At 40.3% G+C, this 19787-nt stretch overlaps 1 protein-coding gene across 2 annotated transcripts in view; it reads right to left on the reverse strand.

The window, feature by feature from the left end:
* Positions 1 to 19787, reverse strand: part of PRKD1 (protein kinase D1) — a 310832-nt gene that overhangs the window by 70020 nt on the left and 221025 nt on the right. The window contains exons 3-5 of one of the 2 annotated variants that reach the window (XM_070427343.1): positions 10173 to 10304; positions 9157 to 9317; positions 1936 to 1959 (exon numbers count right to left, since the gene is read on the reverse strand). In XM_070427343.1, coding sequence (XP_070283444.1) covers positions 1936 to 1959; positions 9157 to 9317; positions 10173 to 10304 — 317 coding nt within the window. The remainder of the gene's footprint in view (positions 1 to 1935; positions 1960 to 9156; positions 9318 to 10172; positions 10305 to 19787) is intronic. The other variant, XM_070427353.1, reaches the window with a different exon arrangement.

Raw genomic sequence — 19787 nt, forward strand, 5'->3', positions numbered from 1 at the left:
TATACTAAAACTTTTATCACTTTTTGAAGAACTATTTAGCAAAAAATAAGTATAAATGCTTTAGTCATTTCGCTTCTAAGGATATAACTTACTAATCATTCAGAAATGCTTATTGAGAAATCAACTGATACTTTTCATAAAGTGTAAAAAAAACATAAAAATATATACAAAGATGCTTATTTCACATTGTTTAAAATTAAAAATGAAAACCTAATCAGTAGATTAAATAAATTAATATATAGCACTGGGATGTAATACTAGGAAGTTTTGACAAAGACACATATTTATTTGCATATTGTCCATTTATGAAGCTCCATGAGGGCAGATCATTGACCTAAGTTCACACTTGTGCATCTTAGAGTCACAAAACATGCTGAATGTGGAACCATGACCAGATTTCTATAACAACTCTGCAATCATAATTGTCACTAAAATATTTCTCTAAAAATTTCATCAAATTTTATGCATTGTTTTCCCCCAAGACATTTATAAAGAGGAGGGGAAAAGTTTGTTGCCTTTTTAATACACTAGGTACAAACAAGTTCAAGAACAAAAGCTTATGCACAAAATGCATCGTATCTTATCAGGAGTTACCATGTGGAGGCCTTGCTGCCGTTAAGCTGTACAACTTCCACAGGAAAGCAGACCACTGATCACTCCTCCTTTACACACTCTGTCCCTGGCTTTAGTCACAAAGGATGATTAAAAGGGAAAGATACTACTTCACTAAAATGATACCTGGAAGGCATTGTAAATTACAACATTTAAATTTACGAGAATATAAAAAATTATACTTATTGAGCTTTCACCTGTACTTTTCTAAGAAGGGCCCATTTTACCTAGGATAATTTATAAACATAGGAATGTACTATTATTGAAGGAGATTTCTTCATTTTACATGTTATAAATCAAGGTATCTTGACTTACCAATTTTATTTGACCCAGAATATGTTCTGGTTGTGTTTTCATTAGCTTCCTTTGTTAGAGTTACCTTAGCAAAACCGTCTCAGAATGAACACTAATAATGGTATCTGAAATTTATAGTCTCATGAGGGAAAATAGCAATACAATTTGCAAGAGGTAAAGAAATAGGGAAAACTAAATATTAACAAGTCAACTGGTCAAAACAACTTCTCATAAGAAGAGCACTATTGTATATATACTCTATGCGAACGCTTGACCTAAATGCCCCTTCTCCGTGTTCAGGTTATTGATTGCTTAGGAAAGACAAAAGGCCAATTTTGGAGGAGGACTTAATGAAAACCTTTTATGAAGGAAATTTGTGTCTTTTCCATATAAAGTTATTCTTGGATGAAGACCCTGCAATATCCACATGCATACCACCCTTTAAAAGCAATTAGATTGTGATAATCCATTAAGGATTAAAAGTTCCTTTCTTGAAAAAGTTATATTCATTTTCAGGCAGGCCTTGATTTGTGCCAACCAAAACCTGTGTATATGGAGATGGTGACCGCCCTTTACATGGTTCTGTGCTACCTGGCATCAGGACACAGTTCCAATATGCATACATTTCAGTTAACATGCTACTGAATACAGTGAGTGCTGACCGTATCCTGTCTAGTCTGCTCAGTCTCATGCAAAAGACACCGATGTTATGGGATCAAGTTACAAGTTTCCCTGCGGGCAAAATTTTATCTAACAGTTCAAGACCTATCGCCCTAATGCCTGCACTGCTCTTCATCTTGTTGAGGACTGTGGAAACTTGAACAACAACAAGAAAAGACAACAACAAAAATGTGTTCTTTTTTTTGCAGTTCAATAGATTGGATTCTCGGGTAGTATTTTTTAAATGATAGTTGACATACAATTTTGAGCTAAGTTCTGACCTGATTCATAGAATCAATGCAGATAATTGTGTGATAACAACCTAATGTTATAATGTTGGTTTGCAAAGATGGTACAGTTAGTACATACCTCAAAGCCAGGACTCAGAGGAGACTTAGAGATGAAGTTGTAAAAGCAAAAAGCAGGCAAAGGAGCAGAATAAAGGGAGGAAAAAGACAAAAAAAAATATATAGTGTTATTGGAGGAAAGCAACTCACATTACTCAATAATGTTCTATATAGGTTTGTTTTCAAGAGAAAGAAAACTGTTATACTAATTAGTCTTTGTGGCAACACAAACAGCTGGGTTGGAAATTACTTTTTAACATTTCAATAGGATTATAGATACAAACTCAAGGTTGCAAAAACAATTTACAGTTGTGAGCTAGTAAAGGTAAAAAAGAAAATACTGCTTGCCATAGTGTCAATGATGACAGACTGTTCTTTCACCTTGTTGAAAATAAATTATAGACAGAATGAAGCATTTTTGACCTTTAAGTTAAAGATTAGATTTTCTTCACAATAATGTATCCTCTCTATGGGAAAAGGAAGAAAAATGTCATCAAAGTAATCAAATGTTACATTATTGCTTTCTGCCTACTGGCAAGAATAAGTCAGTGGTTTACAAACCTGGAAATTCCAATACGGGCTTAGAGTTATAATGAGAGAAACATGTCCCATGCATTCTTTGTTCATTTTAGAGTCTTTGTTTCATATCATTATTTTCTGTCTGATTTCATTCAAGGTTGAAATATAATTCAAAAGTGAAAAACTATTCTGAATACTTTTATGAGGAGAAGGAATATCAATGAAAAATATAAGAAAAATCTTGGTTAAATAGGCAACACATATCTGGTAATTTATAATGAATACTAGAGGCCCGGTGCACAAAAATTTGTGCACGTGGGGGGGGGGGGGGTCCCTTAGCCCAGCCTGTGCCCTCTCACAATCTGGGACCCCTCAGGAGATAACGACCTGCTGGCTTAGGCCTGCTTCCGGGTGGCAGAGGGCAGGCCCAATCCCTAGGTGCAGCCCCTGGTCGGGCTCAGAGCAGGGCCAATTGGGGAGTTGGGGCGCTGCCCCGTCATGCACAGAGCAGGGCGGATTGGGAGGTTGCGATGCCACCCTCAGTCACGCTCAGGGTGGGGCCGATTGGGGGGTTGGGGCACCGCCCCCTGTCACACTCAAGGCAGGGTCGATGGGGAGGTTGCGGCGCCACCCTGTCACGCACAGAGCAGGGCCAATCAGGGGGCTGGGTGCTGCCCCCTGTCACGCAAAGAGCAGGGCTCATCAGGGGGTTGAGGAGCTCCCCCCTGTCACTCACAGAGCAGGGCCCATCAGGGGGTTGGGGAGCTCCCCCCGGTCATGCACAGAGCAGGGCCCATCAGGGAGTTGGGGAGCTCCCCCCGATCATGCACAGAGTAGGGCCAATAGGGGAGTTAGGGCACCGCCCCCTGTCACACACAGAGCAGAGAGGATCAGGGGGTGGGGCACTGCACCCTGTCATACTCAGGGCAGGGCCAATGGGGAGGTTATGGCTCTACCCCGTCACACACAGAGCAGGGCCTGTGCGGGGGGGGGGGGGGGGGGGGGGCGGGTTGGGGCGCCGCACCCTGTCACACACAGAGCCGCAGGGCAATCAGGGGGTTTGGGCGCTGCCCCCTGTCACGCTGATCTGGTGCCAAGAGGCCTCACGGCTCTGCTGATCCCGGTGCTGGGAGGCATATTACCCTTTTACTATATAGAATAGAGGCCTGGGGGCCGGCTGGTTTGTCCTGAAGGGTGTCCTGGATCAGAGTGGGGGTCCCCACTGGGGTGCCTGGCCAGCCTGGATGAGGGGATGATGGCTGTTTGCAGCTGGTCACACACCCTTCAGGGTGGGGGTCCCCACTGGGGTGCCTGGCCAGTCTGGGTGAGGGGCTGAGGGCTGCTTTCAGGCTGGCGGTTTTGACTGAAGCTCCCAACCACTCCTTTTTTTTCTCTTTTTTGTATTTTATTCTGGGCCAGCTTTAGCTCTGGCTCTAGCTCTGAGGCTTCCTATCTGGTTTGTTTGCCGTTCTATAATCGAAACAATGTATAACTCCAGCTCTGAGATGGCAGGGGTTTTGTTTAGCTTCTATTATTTATTAGAATGTTTCAAACTGCCAGCTCAGAGGCCGGCAAGTCAGGCGGGGAACGTTGGAGTCCTCCTTCACTGAAGCAAGCAAGCCGCATGTTCGCTTCCAGCTGCCTGGCTGCCGGCCGCCATCTTGGCTGACAGTTAATTTGCATAAGGATATGCTGATTAGCCAATGGGAAGGGTAGCGGTCGTACGCTAATTACCATGTTTCTCTTTTATTAGTGTAGATGTTCTTTTTCATCGCTGTTCCTTCAAGCCTTTTTGAGCAGCTCTTTTAACTAAAAAACAAATCAAAACTAGAATAGAGTTGACTCTTTTTTATAACAAAAATGCATGACTTGTGTGGCTCAGAGGTTGAGCATCAACCTATGAACTAGGAGGCCATGGTTTGATTCCTGGTTAGGGCACATGCCTGGGTTGCAGCTCCGTCCCCAGTGGGGGTAATGCAGGAAGCAGCTGATCAATGTGTCTCTCTCTTCATTGATGTTTCTACCTCCTTTTCCCTTCCTCTCTGAAATCAATAAAAAAAATATTTTTTTAAAAAATGTGTGACTGTGTTTTGCAAACAGTGGTATTTCTGGTGTTGAATAAACTTTTGCACTTTGAGGAAAAACTGTAGATTTTTTAACTTTAGGCTCCTTGATAACTACATACATGATGTAAAGTACATTTTCATGTTTACTGGATATTTTTTTTTTTTTGTAAAGTGTTCAAATATTATACCTATACAGAATGGAGTTGTCTGTCTTCTAACATTTTTATAGATTTTTTTATACATTCTAATTTATTTTTTTATAGGATACTAGAAGCCCAGTGCACGATATTCATGTACTGGGGGGAGGGGAGGGTCCCTCAGCCCGGCCTGCGCCCTCTCGCAGTCTACAGTCTGGCACCCCTCAGGGGATGTCTGCCTGCCGGCTTAGGTCCTGCTTCTGACTCAGCAGTGCTCCCCCTGTGGGAGCACACTGACCACCTGCATTGAGTGTCTGCCCCCTGGTGGTAAGTGTGCATCATAACGACCGGCTATTCCTCCGTTTGGTCAATTTGCATATTTTATTATACAGGATATACATTAAAAACCCTCCCATTTTGTGACTTGCTTAATGGCATATCCTCCTAGTCTCTGGCTTATTCAATGGTATATTTCAATAAAAATAACTTCCTAATTGATCAACCTTTTCCTCTTGCCAACAGTAATTCGAGTCCTGTTTAAAACAGCCTTTTCTACTCCAAATTCTTGTACATATGTTTGCATTGGTCCCAACATTATTTGTTGAAAAGAGCATCATTTTCTCACAGTAGTGGTACCCTTGTCATAAATCAGTAGACCTGTATAACCATGTAGTTTCTGGACTCTCTCTATCCTATTTCATTGATTTATTTTTCTATTCTTGTGTAATACCACATTGTCTTAACTGTGGCTTTATAAAATGTTGGGAAACTCTCCAGCTTTGTTTTGCATCAGGGGTTCTCAAACTCAGCAGTACTGACAGTTTGAGCCTGGTACTGCTTGCTGTGGGGGGCGGTCCTGTGCATTGACCACTCTGTGATGTCCTTCTTTCTGACACATTGGTCCCTCAGAATCCTGATTGTGAGATGCTCTTGGGTACCTTTAAATATTGTTTTACTCTTTATTATATTTTACTCAGCTTTTATAATTGTCCTTTGCAGGGCAGCTGATCTGATACAAGCTTCTTCATACAGTCTTTTTGATAAGCATGGTGTCAAATGGCTTTAACTTTTCCCAAATACCACAAGAATAATTGTAAATAAAAAGATGAGTAAAGCATAATGAAATGACAAGATCCTTTAATCCTAACTTCTCTTCTGCAACTGTCTAAAAGTCTCTAAAATGGATATCATCTCAATATGTCTACTTATATGTAATGATACAATCAATATATTAGTGAGTCCAACTTAAGGATCTGCTGCATTTTTCTTGTTTCTTTCTTATACTGGTGATGATTTACAAAATGATATACACCTCTACATAGCTACCTGCCATAAATTGACTACATTTTGGATTTTCTTAAAAGATGAACAACTTTATGGTTAGTATATTTGACAGTTTACTGACAAAGTTGATGAGAGATAGAGCTCGTCATATAACCTGTGTTGTTATCCTCTCTTCCTATGTTAGCAACATGATTGAAATTGGAAATTCAATTTATGTGCCCAAAATGGACAAATTAATGAAATTACCAATATCTTCATCTATATGTGAAATGGAGATTTTGTAGTCAAAATAGGGAATCAAGTAGGGAAGAGAAAAAATCATTTTCTTACATTTGAGAGAAATCTATATACCAATCATGGCCGACTTGCAATATGGGTGATCTGGTGGCATTAATGAACAATGCCATTATCCTTTTCAGTAATGGAAATATCCTTTATGGTATATAAAACTAATAGGTTTAATGATTACTGCCATACTATCACCTGTGACTAAGCATGCACTATAAATTTTAAACTATAGTTACTGGGTTACTGGCCTTTCATGTCTTGCCTAGGGATAAAAAGGGACATACTCATTGTACTCCAGGCATGCCTGGGTAAAGCAGGGTAGTTTTGCCCTATAAAAAGGAGCCAAGGCATGGCCCACAGAACTGGGAAATCCATGGCCTCCTCAAGGTGAGCCAACGTTTCCTCTTTCCTCAGAAATTGGATAAAAAGAGACACAAATGCACTCATGAGGGTACAATGGGCTCTGATGTACGGAAAACAGTTCTGAGAGCCGCTGTGTCCGTGTCACACATTATTCCCAGAGGCATTTCTCATTGAAAGTTACCTGCAGGGCATCTCATACAAGGTTATGAACATTTATGATAGTATTTTTCAAAGTATCTTATGGCCCATAAGTATCTGATTTGATCACAATTTTATAAGCATTCTTGACAGACATGTTAAAGTATGATTTTTAATAGTATATTTTAAAAATATAGTTAAGCATTCTACTACAAAAATGTGCATCCAGTAAAAAAACACTAGTGATTTCAACATTTGTTGTAAAATATAATTTGGAATTAGGTATCTCAAAAATTAAATAATTATTTAATTTGGTTAAATAGGCAATTAAATAATGTGGTTTAAAACATGAAAACCCATGTTAAAGACTATAGTTATGTAACCTAAACTACAGTTATATATAAATTATATATTTATACATATATGCATTCATATGATAATTTAAATGTATAATTTAATCCATACTTATAAAATTTAACTTATATATATAATGTTTTGAAGTATTTATATACACATCTCTATGTGTATATGTTATAAAAAGTTGGCTTAGATTTAAAAAAAGAATCTTCAGCATTAATCATTCTAGATCTTAATCTATTCTAATGATGAATGACTTTAGAGCTTTAGATTTCTTGTGAGATATTAAATAATTTTTTAAAAGAACTTTTTCTGGTAAAACTGAAAACAATACACAATTAATTTATAATTTTATTTATTAAACTTGTTTTTAAATGTCTATCCTGTAAACAGTATGACTCTCAGTTACTATCCTTAAAAGCAAAAGTAGCTGTTGTAACTTGTAAAAATCACAACTTATAAAAATTCACACTAAATCAAGGAACTTCAGAGTTGGGAAGGTGACATGAAGAGTTATTTGAAAAAATAAATAGCTTTTGCCCTGGTCAGGTGGCTTAGTTGGTTGGAGCATCATCCTGTACACCAAAAGGTTGTGTGTTCCATCCCTGTTAGGGGACATGTGCGAGAGGCAACCAATTGATGTTTCTCTTTCACATCAATGTTTCTCTCTTTTCCTTTCTCTATCTCTCAAATCAATAAAAATATACACTTGGGTGAGGATTTAAAAAAAAGTAAATAGCTTTTGATTTAAGCACCATTCAGTAAGAACATCACTATTTCCAATTAATATATGTTTATGGAACAATATATAGTCACACACATATATTCTGAATGTTACCAAATATAATACATTCTTCCAGCTATTGGTGGAATTTAGTACCTGCTTTCTCCCAAAACAGAGTATGAAATTTGCTTAATTATCAAAATGAGCATTCAATTGAGTTATATGTCTGGTTTAGGCTATAACAAATTAAAGTGATATAGAGATCACAATAAAATATGTTTCAAACAAGAACCTAATTAATAAAACTTTTTAGGTATCTTACATATGTATCACCACTCTCCACTCCAAGAAGGATTTATTTAACCTAAAAGCTGCAGTAATTTTTAATTATTTTCCTTAATTAAATTTTACAACAGCTAGATTATAAAGAGTTCTTTGTAAAATCCATTGGGGAATGGAATAGATATGGGAAATTTAAAGCCTCACACGATTAGCTAATTTCAGAAAAAACGTTCTTATTTTAAATAATTCACATAATTACCACAATTTTTATTTTGTTTTCAATGTTTGAAAAATCCAAAAGTAATTTTCCTAAAGAATAATATTTAAGCCATGTCAATGAATTATATATTTTAGAGCTAATGGAATGCTTTAATGTCTTAAGTGCTAATTTTCTCACAGCATTTGTCAATAGTGTCATTCTGACCATACACTGGAATGTATGCTAGTAATGCCATGCAATTAAATACTTTCATATTTCCATTAAGATATGGGTGGGGAACATTTTTTTCTGCCAAGGGCCATTTGGATATTTATAGCATCAATCACAGGCCATCCAAAATTATCAACTTAAAAATTAGCCTGCTATCTTTGGTCAACATTTAATTAACTAATCCCTAATGCCTTGGCAGGGCCAGACCAAATGATTTCGAGGGCCTTATATGGCCCGTGGGCTGGACATCCCCCACCCCTGCATTAAGAGAACATTTCCAATTTTCTCCCCGAATAAATATCCAGCTATACCACAAAGGACTTTAATAATCTTCAGAGAAAAACATCGCTCATCTCTATTTTCCAAATTTTGACAAACTTATGTTTTGTAAAATTCACACATCAGTTTGTGCTGCTCTGGCCCTGTGACCACAGTGAAACCTCACACATTTTGTAAACTCACAGATAAAAGCAAACTCAAAGCTGTTGGATATGTGATGAAGCCTTGAGCAATCTACAGCACAGGCCCCAGTGAAACGTGTATACCCTGGCTGTGTCCTCCCTTGCAGGGAGGGCACTGTCTTGGCTGACACTGCTGTCACTTTGTCCCACAGATTTCTCACATGAAGGGGGAGTGGATGAACAGAAGGCCCTACCAGAAGGGGCTCATCCGGGACACTGGTGGACAGCTCAGCAGACACTGTGCGGACCGTGCTGAGCCCAGTGAGGGAAACATTTGAGAGTCTTCTCCGCCTCACGCCACTGCAGTTGTTGGGGATTTTAAATGCACATCTCTTATGGTAATTCAGACCACATCCTGGAAAAAGAAAATAAAAAATGGCTTTTGTTCAACCATAAAATAAAAGCTATGCTAGTTTTAGTTGTAAATTTTGATTTTTTTTCACAATAGTACTGTTTCCATTTCTCTTGGGGCTACTTGGAAATTCGCATTTTCTTTTGCGCTTTTTCTGATTTATTTTCCCAATCTGTAAGTAATCTGGGTTTTGAATTCTGATTTTATTGAATGAGCTCAGCAACTATTGTGATTACCATTTTTTTGAAATGTCCTCTGATATAATGGATTTTGGCTTTGAAGGATCCAGCATCAAAACTCCGAAGAGATTACCTGAGCCCTTTTCAGCTGCCACAAGTTCTAATGTGAGTGGACACATAGGAAATTAATCACAAAACAGCACAAATTCTGAACTACCTTGATTTTAATCCTGGCTCCACAGGTTCAAGGGGTTTTTCTACAGAGGATGATAAAACTATGATACTGGTTTACAAGCTGGAATCCGCCACTCAATAGCAGAGTGACCTGGGATGGTTTGATGAACTTCCTGAATATCTGCTCACTTCAACAAACCCTTATCGAATGTCTACTATTCCAAGATCTGAATTAAGACGCCAAGTTTATTTTTTGTCTGTTGCCAAAATAACCAACACAAAAGAAACATACGCACACAGTATAGGGAAAATATGTGAGAATAGGGTTTCCTAGATCAGAGCAAATATGTTGAAGATTGGGAGTGTAAAGGAATGAACAGAAGAATTCATGCACCCCCAAGTCCCTGGGAGACATCTGAGGGGAAGAAGACATTGTTGTAGACGGCACAACATAGGCAGATAACTCCAGCCTGTGTTCCACTTGGTTGGGGAAGGAATACCTTACCTTCACATTTGAGGCCTTGACGGACCAGCCCCCACAGCATTTCTCCACAGTGGTCACAGAAAGCAGGAGCTCTGTACGAATGAACGAAGAGGGCGTGGGGGCGGATCTGAAAGTCTTCAAAGGTGGCAGAAGCTGTAAAAATAGCAAAGTTGGAAAATGAGTTGAATGGATACCTTGATCTGTAGGTAATTAGTATGCAGGATAATGAATATAAAGTATAGTTATAACTCTCCCGGCAAAGTTAAGGAAAGATAAGTTGCAACCTGGCTTGGCTTTTAGCCATTAGACTCCATTCTTTCCAACCACAGTTTTACAAGTGGTGCCAAAGCAACTCTCGCTCTTCTCTTCCTGCTTGCCAGTCGCAGGCCACTTTGAAAACAGCCAAAATGCTGGCAGAAAGCATAAATGAGAGGATAGCTCAACTCGATGTACAAATACCTGATGTTACTTAAAAACATCTTGCTTTTGCTTTCCCGTAAATGAACCAGAAAGGTATTCAGAAATATTAATGAAAAGGAAAATTATGATGAATTTAGATCAGAAGGTAGTATAATGGAATATGACCCAAATGGGTACATGAGGGGAGTGGGGCCCAATTGGAAGAGAGGAGAAATCTGAGCAGCCTTTCCTGGGGAGACAGTTATTTGAGCTCTTAGGCACTATAGGTTGGCATTTAAATCCTGAGATAAACATAAGCAAGTAGCCTCCTCAACAATAAGCCAAACAGAGAGTTTAATACACACTCAGGTGAATTCCAGTCCATTCTTTGAGAAATATACTGTAGCAAATGATATTCATGCTGTAGGCCTTTTTTTCTTGCTTATTGGAATTTATTCCCTATGGTACTCATGCAGAATACTAAAATTATTTTTAAGTGTGTTTTTCTACATATTTTATGATGTTATAAAAATGGCTGATGCATTTTGTTGTTGTTGTTCAAGTCAAGAAGTAGATATAAAGAATTGAAAGTGAAAGACAACCTCTTTTCCCCAGATTCTAATGGGTAAGGGCGTAGCTTTTAGACCTCTTTGCACACAGCCTGATGTGGAGACTGCTCAGTACAGTGCAGAGATGTGGCCTGGGGTGAGAGGAGCTGGATGAAGCTCTGCCGTTGCCTGTTTGTCCATGGAGCCTGAGGTCGAGCCTGCCTCCGTTTCTCAGACACTCCAAGACAGCGGTTCTCAACCTGTGGTCGCGACCCCTTTGGTGGTCGAACGACCCTTTCACAGGGGTTGCCTAAGACCATCCTGCATATCAGATATTTACATTACGACTCATAACAGTAGCAACATTACAGTTATGAAGTAGCAACGAAAATAATGTTATGGTTGGGTCACAACATGAGGAACTGTATTTAAAGGGTCAGAAGGTTGAGAACCACTGCTCCAAGAGAAGGTCTGACTGATGGTGACTTCCCCAGGCCCTTACACTGTAAACATCCATTAATGTTAGGACAGACCCATGTGCACTTGATTTCATAAGGTTTTTATTCAAAGAGAATTTGAGGGAGATTTTAGGCCTTAAATATATCCTTCTATGCCTCTCTCTTCCTCTTGTCTGTCCTCTTGCCTTTTTCAATATACATTTGTTAAGCACCTTCAAGGCTTTCAATGGGACAAGACCTGGGACAAACATGTAAAGAGAAGTAAGACATCTTTGCAGAGCCTACCAGACTAGCAGGAAAGACAAACAAACAAAACAAACAAACAAAAGAAGCCTGCAGTAATTATAAAGTAACTTCTAAGGTTCAAAGAAGCTACATAAGTTACATAGATACTAAAGAGAAATAGGATTACAACCCACAGGTGTTTGGGCCCCAATATACTGTTCTTTTCAGTATTATCTGTGATACATCTTATCTTCCCCAACTCTGTCGTCAGAATTATATCCAATGGCCACATGATGTGGGGAATAAACATTTGCAGTTGTCCTGCTGGTGCCTGGATGGCAGGCTGTAGGGTAATCACTGGGTACATTTATAAAATACCTGTTAACTCAGGTCTGTAAGGTGTGACAGAGTAAAGGATGAAAAAGCAGGCAATTCATCTCTGCTACATAGGTATCCACAATTATGGGAACAAGTTTGAAGGTTTCACATCCATCAGGGCAGGTGAATCAGTTCTACCAGAAAGAATATTATTGAGGGTTCACAGGACATATAACGGGACCATAATAGAAGATTAAAATTATAATGGGTTGTTTTTTCCTTGAACCTTGAATAAAAGTACTTTACCCCAAATTAATGTGCTGTATTATTGAAAATCACCTATCAATTTATTCAAGTTATAATTTTTACACAATTGAAAAGATAAAGAAAATAATAACAGGATCAACTAAGATTCATTAAGCGCTGACTGTATACTGAACACTATGCTAGGAGAGTTAAGTGTGGAAGATGGGGCTGATCAAGGTTACTGTAGCCACATAACCGTGCCCAGCCTTGTCCACATGGAATCCTAACCTGTGTACTGTCTGGGCACCTTTTGTGGTTTGATCAAAATGTGTCTAAATTTGGGAATGCTAAATCCACTTTAAAGTTGGTCTCACATACTCAAGGACAAAATCTGCCTTTATAACATCAAAGAAAATAGTTAAAGAAAATAGTTTATGCCAACCATTAATTCCTGGCTTCTCCATCCCCACCCCCACCCCCTCAAGGACCAAACAACTATGACAAGTAGTTGAATAATTACTGTAGTTTTCAAAATAAGACACATAAGAATTTGACAATACTAATACCAAGTTGCATATAGTTTTCTAAATTAATCAGGAAGAATACAAATCATTAAACTGACAATTTTCAGTAAATCCCCCCTCCCAATTTATGTCAGGTAAGTACGTTTATTTGCTTTTTGAAAGGGATTAACATTCATAAGCTGTTAGCACCCTTGACTTACGTTTAAATGCCATTTTCTAAAGTTCAATTTTAATATTTTCTTGTTAATGTTAAAATAATTAATTACATTTAAAAAATAAAACTACCAAGTGTGGTGAGGTTTTACATCCATTTGAAATCAAAGCACAACCTCCATTCATTATGAATGTACTTGTTCTGCACCCCGGGGAAGCGGCATAGCTGGGTGTATGCATGCCATCTCACCTAATCACAAAATTGCACTTCAGAGATAATCACTTAGCACAGGAAAACAAAGTGAATGCTGTAATTCCATTTCACTTAAGTTTTGGAATCCAAATGGACAGATAAGAATAAGAATATTAAAGTGTCTAGAGATCCCAGGAGATGAACAATGTGCTATCTGTCAGTCTGTTATAATCAATCAGTCGACCTAAATTAAAACCATATGACAGAGCTACAAACTGAACACAATGGGCCCCTTATACTGGTATTTGTGTTTCTTTGATTTGCTCTATTCACAGTCTATTGTTATACTCCAGAGTGCAGGAGAGGAGAAAATGACGTGCTTTCCTTAGTCGATGAACATTTGAAATAGGTAATTGAGCCAAAAACTCTAAGATAATCAGTAGTTCTTTTTAAGGTTCATTATAAATTGTTGCACAAAGTGGAATAAAGCGTTTGGTTAGCAGTACACATGAAATGAGGCTTCCAAAGCAAAATAAATAACTTCTGGGGGTCAAAATTATTTGCATAATGAAATAAAAACGTCAGATTTTCCAAGATTTTCAGCAATTTTTTTACTGGTAATTTTGGCAATTAGGAAGTAACATTAACTCTTTCTGGCAATAACAAGTTGGGACAGATATAATAAAAAATAAAAGTTTAACATATTGCAAATATCGTCTCAATTTTTTACAAACAATCTATGAGGTACATATTATTATTTCCATTTTATAAATGAGAAAACTGAGTCTCAGAGAAATTAAGAAGCTGCCCAAGGTAACATAGGATCTTGAGTCAAATAGCCCTGACACCTATATCATACAAACTCTCTCAGCCACTCTGATATTTCTCTGACCATTGAAACACTATGAATAACAAACTACATCTTTATTTTATAAGACACTTGGAAAGATTAACAAAAAACTGTAATTAATAATATACACCATCATTGTAAGATGCACCTTTATCTCAGAAATGCAAAAACTACTGGGGAGAGGAGTCTATGAAATAATGTACAGAATGAAATTCGTTCAGGTCATGATAAAAACTGATAAAAATTAATATGCTTTCTGCATAGACTTCATTTTTTTGAAATCCTTCCCCATCCAAATTGGAGTTAGTAACAATAACTAGTTTTTAAATTTTTATAAAAATTAACTTTAGCCCTAACTGGTTTGGCTCAGTGGATAGAGCGTCGGCCTGCGGACTGAGGGGTCCAGGGTTCGATTCCGGTCAAGGGCATGTACCTTGGTTGTGGGCACATCCCCAGTAGGAGGCGTGCAGGAGGCAGCTGATCGATGTTTCTCTCCCATTGATGTTTCTAACTCTCTATCCCTTTCCCTTCCTCTCTGTAAAAAAATCAATAAAATATGTTTAAAAAAAAATTAACTTTAATGCAGAACAACAGCCAATTGGAGCTTATATTTACACTAGAGGCCCGGTGCACAAAAATTTGTGCACTCAGGGGGGAAGAGGGGGTCCCTCAGCCCGGCCTGTGCCCTCTCGCAGTCTGGGACCCCTCGGGAGATAACGACCTGCTGGCTTAGGCCTGCTCCTGGGTGGCAGAGGGCAGGTCCAATCCCTAGGTGCAGCCACTGGTCAGGCTCAGAGCAGGGCAGATTGGGGAGTTGGGGCACCGCCCCCTGTCATGCACAGAGCAGGGCGGATTGGGAGGTTGCGATGCCACCCTCAGTCACGCTCAGGGTAGGGCTGATTGGGGGGTTGGGGCACCGCCCCGTCACACTCAAGGCAGGGTCGATGGGGAGGTTGCGGCGCCACCCCCTGTGACGCACAGAGCAGGCCAAATCAGGGGGTTGGGGCACTGCTCCCTGCACAGAGCAGGGCCCATCAGGGAGGTTGGGGCTCCGCCCCTGTCACGCACAGAGCAGGGCCCATCAGGGGGGTTGGGGTTCCGTACCCTGTCACGCACAGAGCAGGGCCAATCAGGGGGTTGGGGAGCTCCCCCCTGTCATGCACAGAGCAGGGCCCATCAGGGGGTTGAGGAGCTCCCCCCTGTCATGCACAGAGCAGGGCCCATCAGGGGTTTGGGGAGCTCCCACCTGTCACGCACAGAGCAGGGCCCATCAGGGGGTTGAGGAGCTCCCCCGTCACTCACAGAGTAAGGCCGATAGGGGAGTTAGGGCATCGCCCCCTGTCACACACACAGCAGGGCGGATCAGGGGGTTGGGGCACCGCCACTGTCACACTCAGGGCAGGGCCTATGGGGAGGTTATGGCTCTACCCCGTCACACACAAAGCAGGGCCTGTGGGGGGTGGGGGGGGGTTGGGGCCCCGCACCCTGTCACACACAGAGCAGCAGGGCAATCAGGGGGTTTGGGCGCTGCCCCCTGTCACGCTGATCCGGTGCCAGGAGGCCTTGTGGCTCCGCTGATCCCGGTGCTGGGAGGCATATTACCCTTTTACTATATAGGATAGAGGCCCGGGGGCCGGCTGGTTTGCCCTGAAGGGTGTCCTGGATCAGGGTGGGGGTCCCCACTGGGGTGCCTGGCCAGTCTGGGTGAGGAGCTGAGGGCTGCTTTCAGGCTGGCAATTGACTGAAGCTCCCAACTGCTCCTTTTTTTCTTTTTTTTTTTATTCTGGGCCAGCTTTAGCTCTGGCTCTAGCTCTGAGGCTTCCGCTGCTATAATCAAAACAATGCATAACTCTAGCTCTGAGATCCCGGCTGGCTGAAAGCTTTTTTCTGGGGTTTTGTTTAGCTTCTATATTTGCAACATAGTTTCTTAGAGTTGTAGCTCAGAGGCCAGCAAGTCAGGCGGGGAACTCTGGAGTCCGCAGTCACTGGAGCAAGAAGCCTCCCTGTTCGCTTCAGCTGCCTGGCTGCCGGCCACCATCTTGGCTGACAGTTAATTTGCATAAGGATATGTTGATTAGCCAATGGTAAGGGTAGCGGTCGTACGCTCATTACCATGTTTCTCTTTTATTAGTGTAGATGATAACCATTGTCACCACATTCAGTCAGTAAGTCTGGCCAAAAGTAAGACACTGGGGAGTTTTTAAAAGCTGTGAAGATTTGTTGGGGCAAGTTTGTTTTTCCCTTAGCCTTTGGAATATTGAAAATAGCTTCTGGATATCACTCTCCCAACATAAACACACATACTCATCGGTTTAAAGTGTTCTGGATGAGAAACATCCTAACCATCTCCAGTTAACATCTTGCCATTCACCCATACACACATGTAGCAGAGATACTTCAAATTATTAGAAAGTGTTTTTTATGAGTCCCAAATACTCCTTTGTAACTTCTAGCTGGTTGTCACAGTTCCAAAAGCAAGCATTTAAAATTAAGATATTTTCATTTCTTTTTTTAAAATCAGCTCATGTTAACCAAGCAGTCTTAATACCTTCAAGCATCATAGTTAATTTATGTTATATGCTATTAATACATCTAGAACCTACTAGGTAATGTAGTGTAGGTCAGAAATAGAAAAATGAGTAGTATCTGTTGTTAAGGATTCAAAGTCAAAATGAGAATGACCCATGAATAATTAATAAAATATGCAGGGACAGAAACACAAAAGAAAGGGGGCTGAGACTGCCTGGAACAGATTCTTGAAGGATGAGAATATTCTGAAAGGCAGAGAATGAAATAAAGAAAAGAGGACATACCCTGGCTGGGTGGCTCAGTTGGTTGGAGTATAGCGCCATGCACCAAAAGGCTGCGGGTTCGATTCCCAGTCAGGGCACATACCTAGGCTATGGGTTCGTTACTGGTTAGGACATGATTGGAAGACAACCAATTGATGTTTCTCTCCTATCTCTCTCTCTCTCTCTCTCTCTCTCTCTCTCTCTCTCTTCCTCTCCCCCTCTCCCTCTCCCTCTCACTCTAAAAACCCATAAAAATATATCATTGGATGAAGATTAAAAAAAAAAGAATAGAGGAAACATTTTTATAAGGTCTGATTTTATTAAATTATTGATAATTTATAGGATTATCTACATATTTCTTTGTAATTATAACTATTCTTGAGACTTCATTGTCTTTTGTTTACTTTTAAGAGAGTTAGCAAGAATGTTCATGATGCAGATAACTGAGAGATGACCACAGATCACCTCCATGCTATTGTGGCCCAGATGTGAGGCAGTACTTGTAAAATTAAGCCTGCACGTGTCTACCCGGCTCCATCACCTCCCATGCACACACATCTGCACCATGAGGCTGGCCATTTCCGTTTCTCCTTTGGTCTCAGTCTCTTCAAACCCCTTTTGTATCAGATTCTCCCATCATGCAATTACTGTTCCAATTAAACACACATTTCTTATTGTGTTATACCTGGAGACTCCTCCCCAGCAATGAGAACATTCAATTCTTGTTGAGACATTTACCATAGCATCTTTGGGATGGCTGGAGGGGGGAAAAAATGGGGAATTTCTCTTTTTAACTCACATCTGACCAGAAAAAAATGTTAGTGAAGTGCAATAATGGGAACTTGGGAGTCTGTGAATATATCATCCCAGAGATTATAGCAGCTAATAGAAAAAAACGTAAAAAGTAGTTAGATATGTTGATTAGGCAGTTCAGAAAGTTCTGGGAAAATATTTTATAATAATAAGTGCATGGCCAGAGACTGTTAAAAAATATGGCTCCAAGAGGAATAAGGATCTCACAAGCCAGATTGATAGCACAATTACAAGTTACCCTAATTAGGAAGAAAGGGGGTTTGGTAGGTACAGAAACCGATGTAACTGCTCAGGAAACTCTCTGATGGGGTAGGACCTCTGGAGAAAGAGCACACCAACTGCAGACCCAGCAACACAGGGGCAGAGGACGGACGGCAATCAGTGGCTTGGCCAGGGAGAGCCACCCGGGAAGGCAAGAGAAGGAAAAAACTGAAGTTTTAAAAAACTGAAACAGAACAAAGAACCTTTTGCTGTGTTCCATGCGGAAAGAATGAAACAAAGATAGGCCTGAACCATGGAAAAGTACAGTTTAATGCTGACAAAACAGAAAAAGCTGAACTAGTCAACTGCACTTTTGTTTTCTACCTTTTCTAAAAGCAAACTGTCTTCAAACTTAAAAAAAAAAAGAATATACTCAAGAAGGAAGTGAACTCTACAAATCCAGGATGATTGAAGAAAGATTAACTAAAGACTTTAACTAAACTATTTTTAATAGGCCCAAATGAATAAAAAATGAGGACTCATGTATTATTTGTGGAATACACTCCTGATCCACAAGAAAGAATTGATAACACAGAAATGTACTCTGTATGAGTTTAAAATACGATAGAAGAGATACCAAAAATCAATTTATCAAGGAAAAATTATTTAACGAATGATTAACAATTAGAAGTAACTAGCTATTTGAGGAAAATTCAATTTGTATACTTATAAAAATATACATGTTTTGTACCTGAGAATAAAACATTAAAATAAAAAACCAAGTCATAGAAAAACTAGAAGGAAACAGAAGTGAGTGCTTATCAAATCTATGGAGGAAAAATGATGTTAGAAAGTAGGAGGAGTTTAGAAATCTTCAAAGTGACAGAAGAAATCAAACGGGAAAGATTCCTTAGCATGGCCGTGCAGCAGGCACTACAGGTTGACTTGTCATAGAGTCGAATAAGTCTCTTATTTTGCATAGTTAAAATAGGATTATTTATAACTGTTACATATGGGAGGTCACAGAAAGCTAATTATGTTTCATAATTCCAGGTATTTAGAATATAATTACTAACATTCAAGGAGATACCTCTATGCATTGTTAGATACCAGACATACAGGTGACAAGCCTCATGTTTTATTATGAAACAAGAGGCTGGTACACGGAATTCATGCGGGGGGTGGGGGGGAGGTCCCTCAGACCAGCCTGCACCCTTTCCAATCAGGGACCCCTCAGGGGATGCCCTGTGGGATAGGGCCTAAACTGGCAGTTGGACATCCCTCTCGAAACCCAGGACTGCTGGCTCCTAACCGCTCACCTGCCTGCCTGCCTGATTGCCCCTAACTTCTCTGCCTGCCGACCTGATTCCCCTAACTGCTCTCCCCTGTTGCCTGATCTCCCTAACTGCTCTCCCCTGCCAGCTTAATCTCCCTAACTGCTCTCCCCTGCCAGCCTGATCCCCCTAACTGCTCTCCCCTGCCGGCCTGATCACCCTTAACCTCCTCTGCCTCAGCCCCCACCACCGTGGCTTTATCCAGAAAGATGTCCCGTAGGATGTCCGGAAGATGTCTGGTCTAATTAACATATTACCCTTTTATTAGTATAGATTAAGAAGTTCACATGTATTCATTCCTGCTCAGAAAGAAAAAGACCCTTCTTCTTCTTCCCTTTATTCTCCTTGTAACTAGGACAGCAGGAGTTTTGATGGCTGGGTTACATCCTGCTCACCAAGTCCTTTAGGACCTGAACTCAGGAAACTACAGTTAATACTTGTGCCATCCTTTGCTTCCCTCTGGGGCAATGGGCTCTATGGCTACAACAGAACAACTGCTGCTGTAGCAGCAGCAATGCCACCTGCCAGGAAGATACTGCAAGGACGAAAGAGACAGAAGATGAAATCTATGTAAATAAAGGA

Source organism: Myotis yumanensis, unplaced genomic scaffold (assembly GCF_028538775.1).
Source record: "Myotis yumanensis isolate MYYU_CA2020_CCGP unplaced genomic scaffold, mMyoYum1.0.hap1 SCAF_1, whole genome shotgun sequence".
Lineage (NCBI taxonomy): Eukaryota > Metazoa > Chordata > Mammalia > Chiroptera > Vespertilionidae > Myotis > Myotis yumanensis.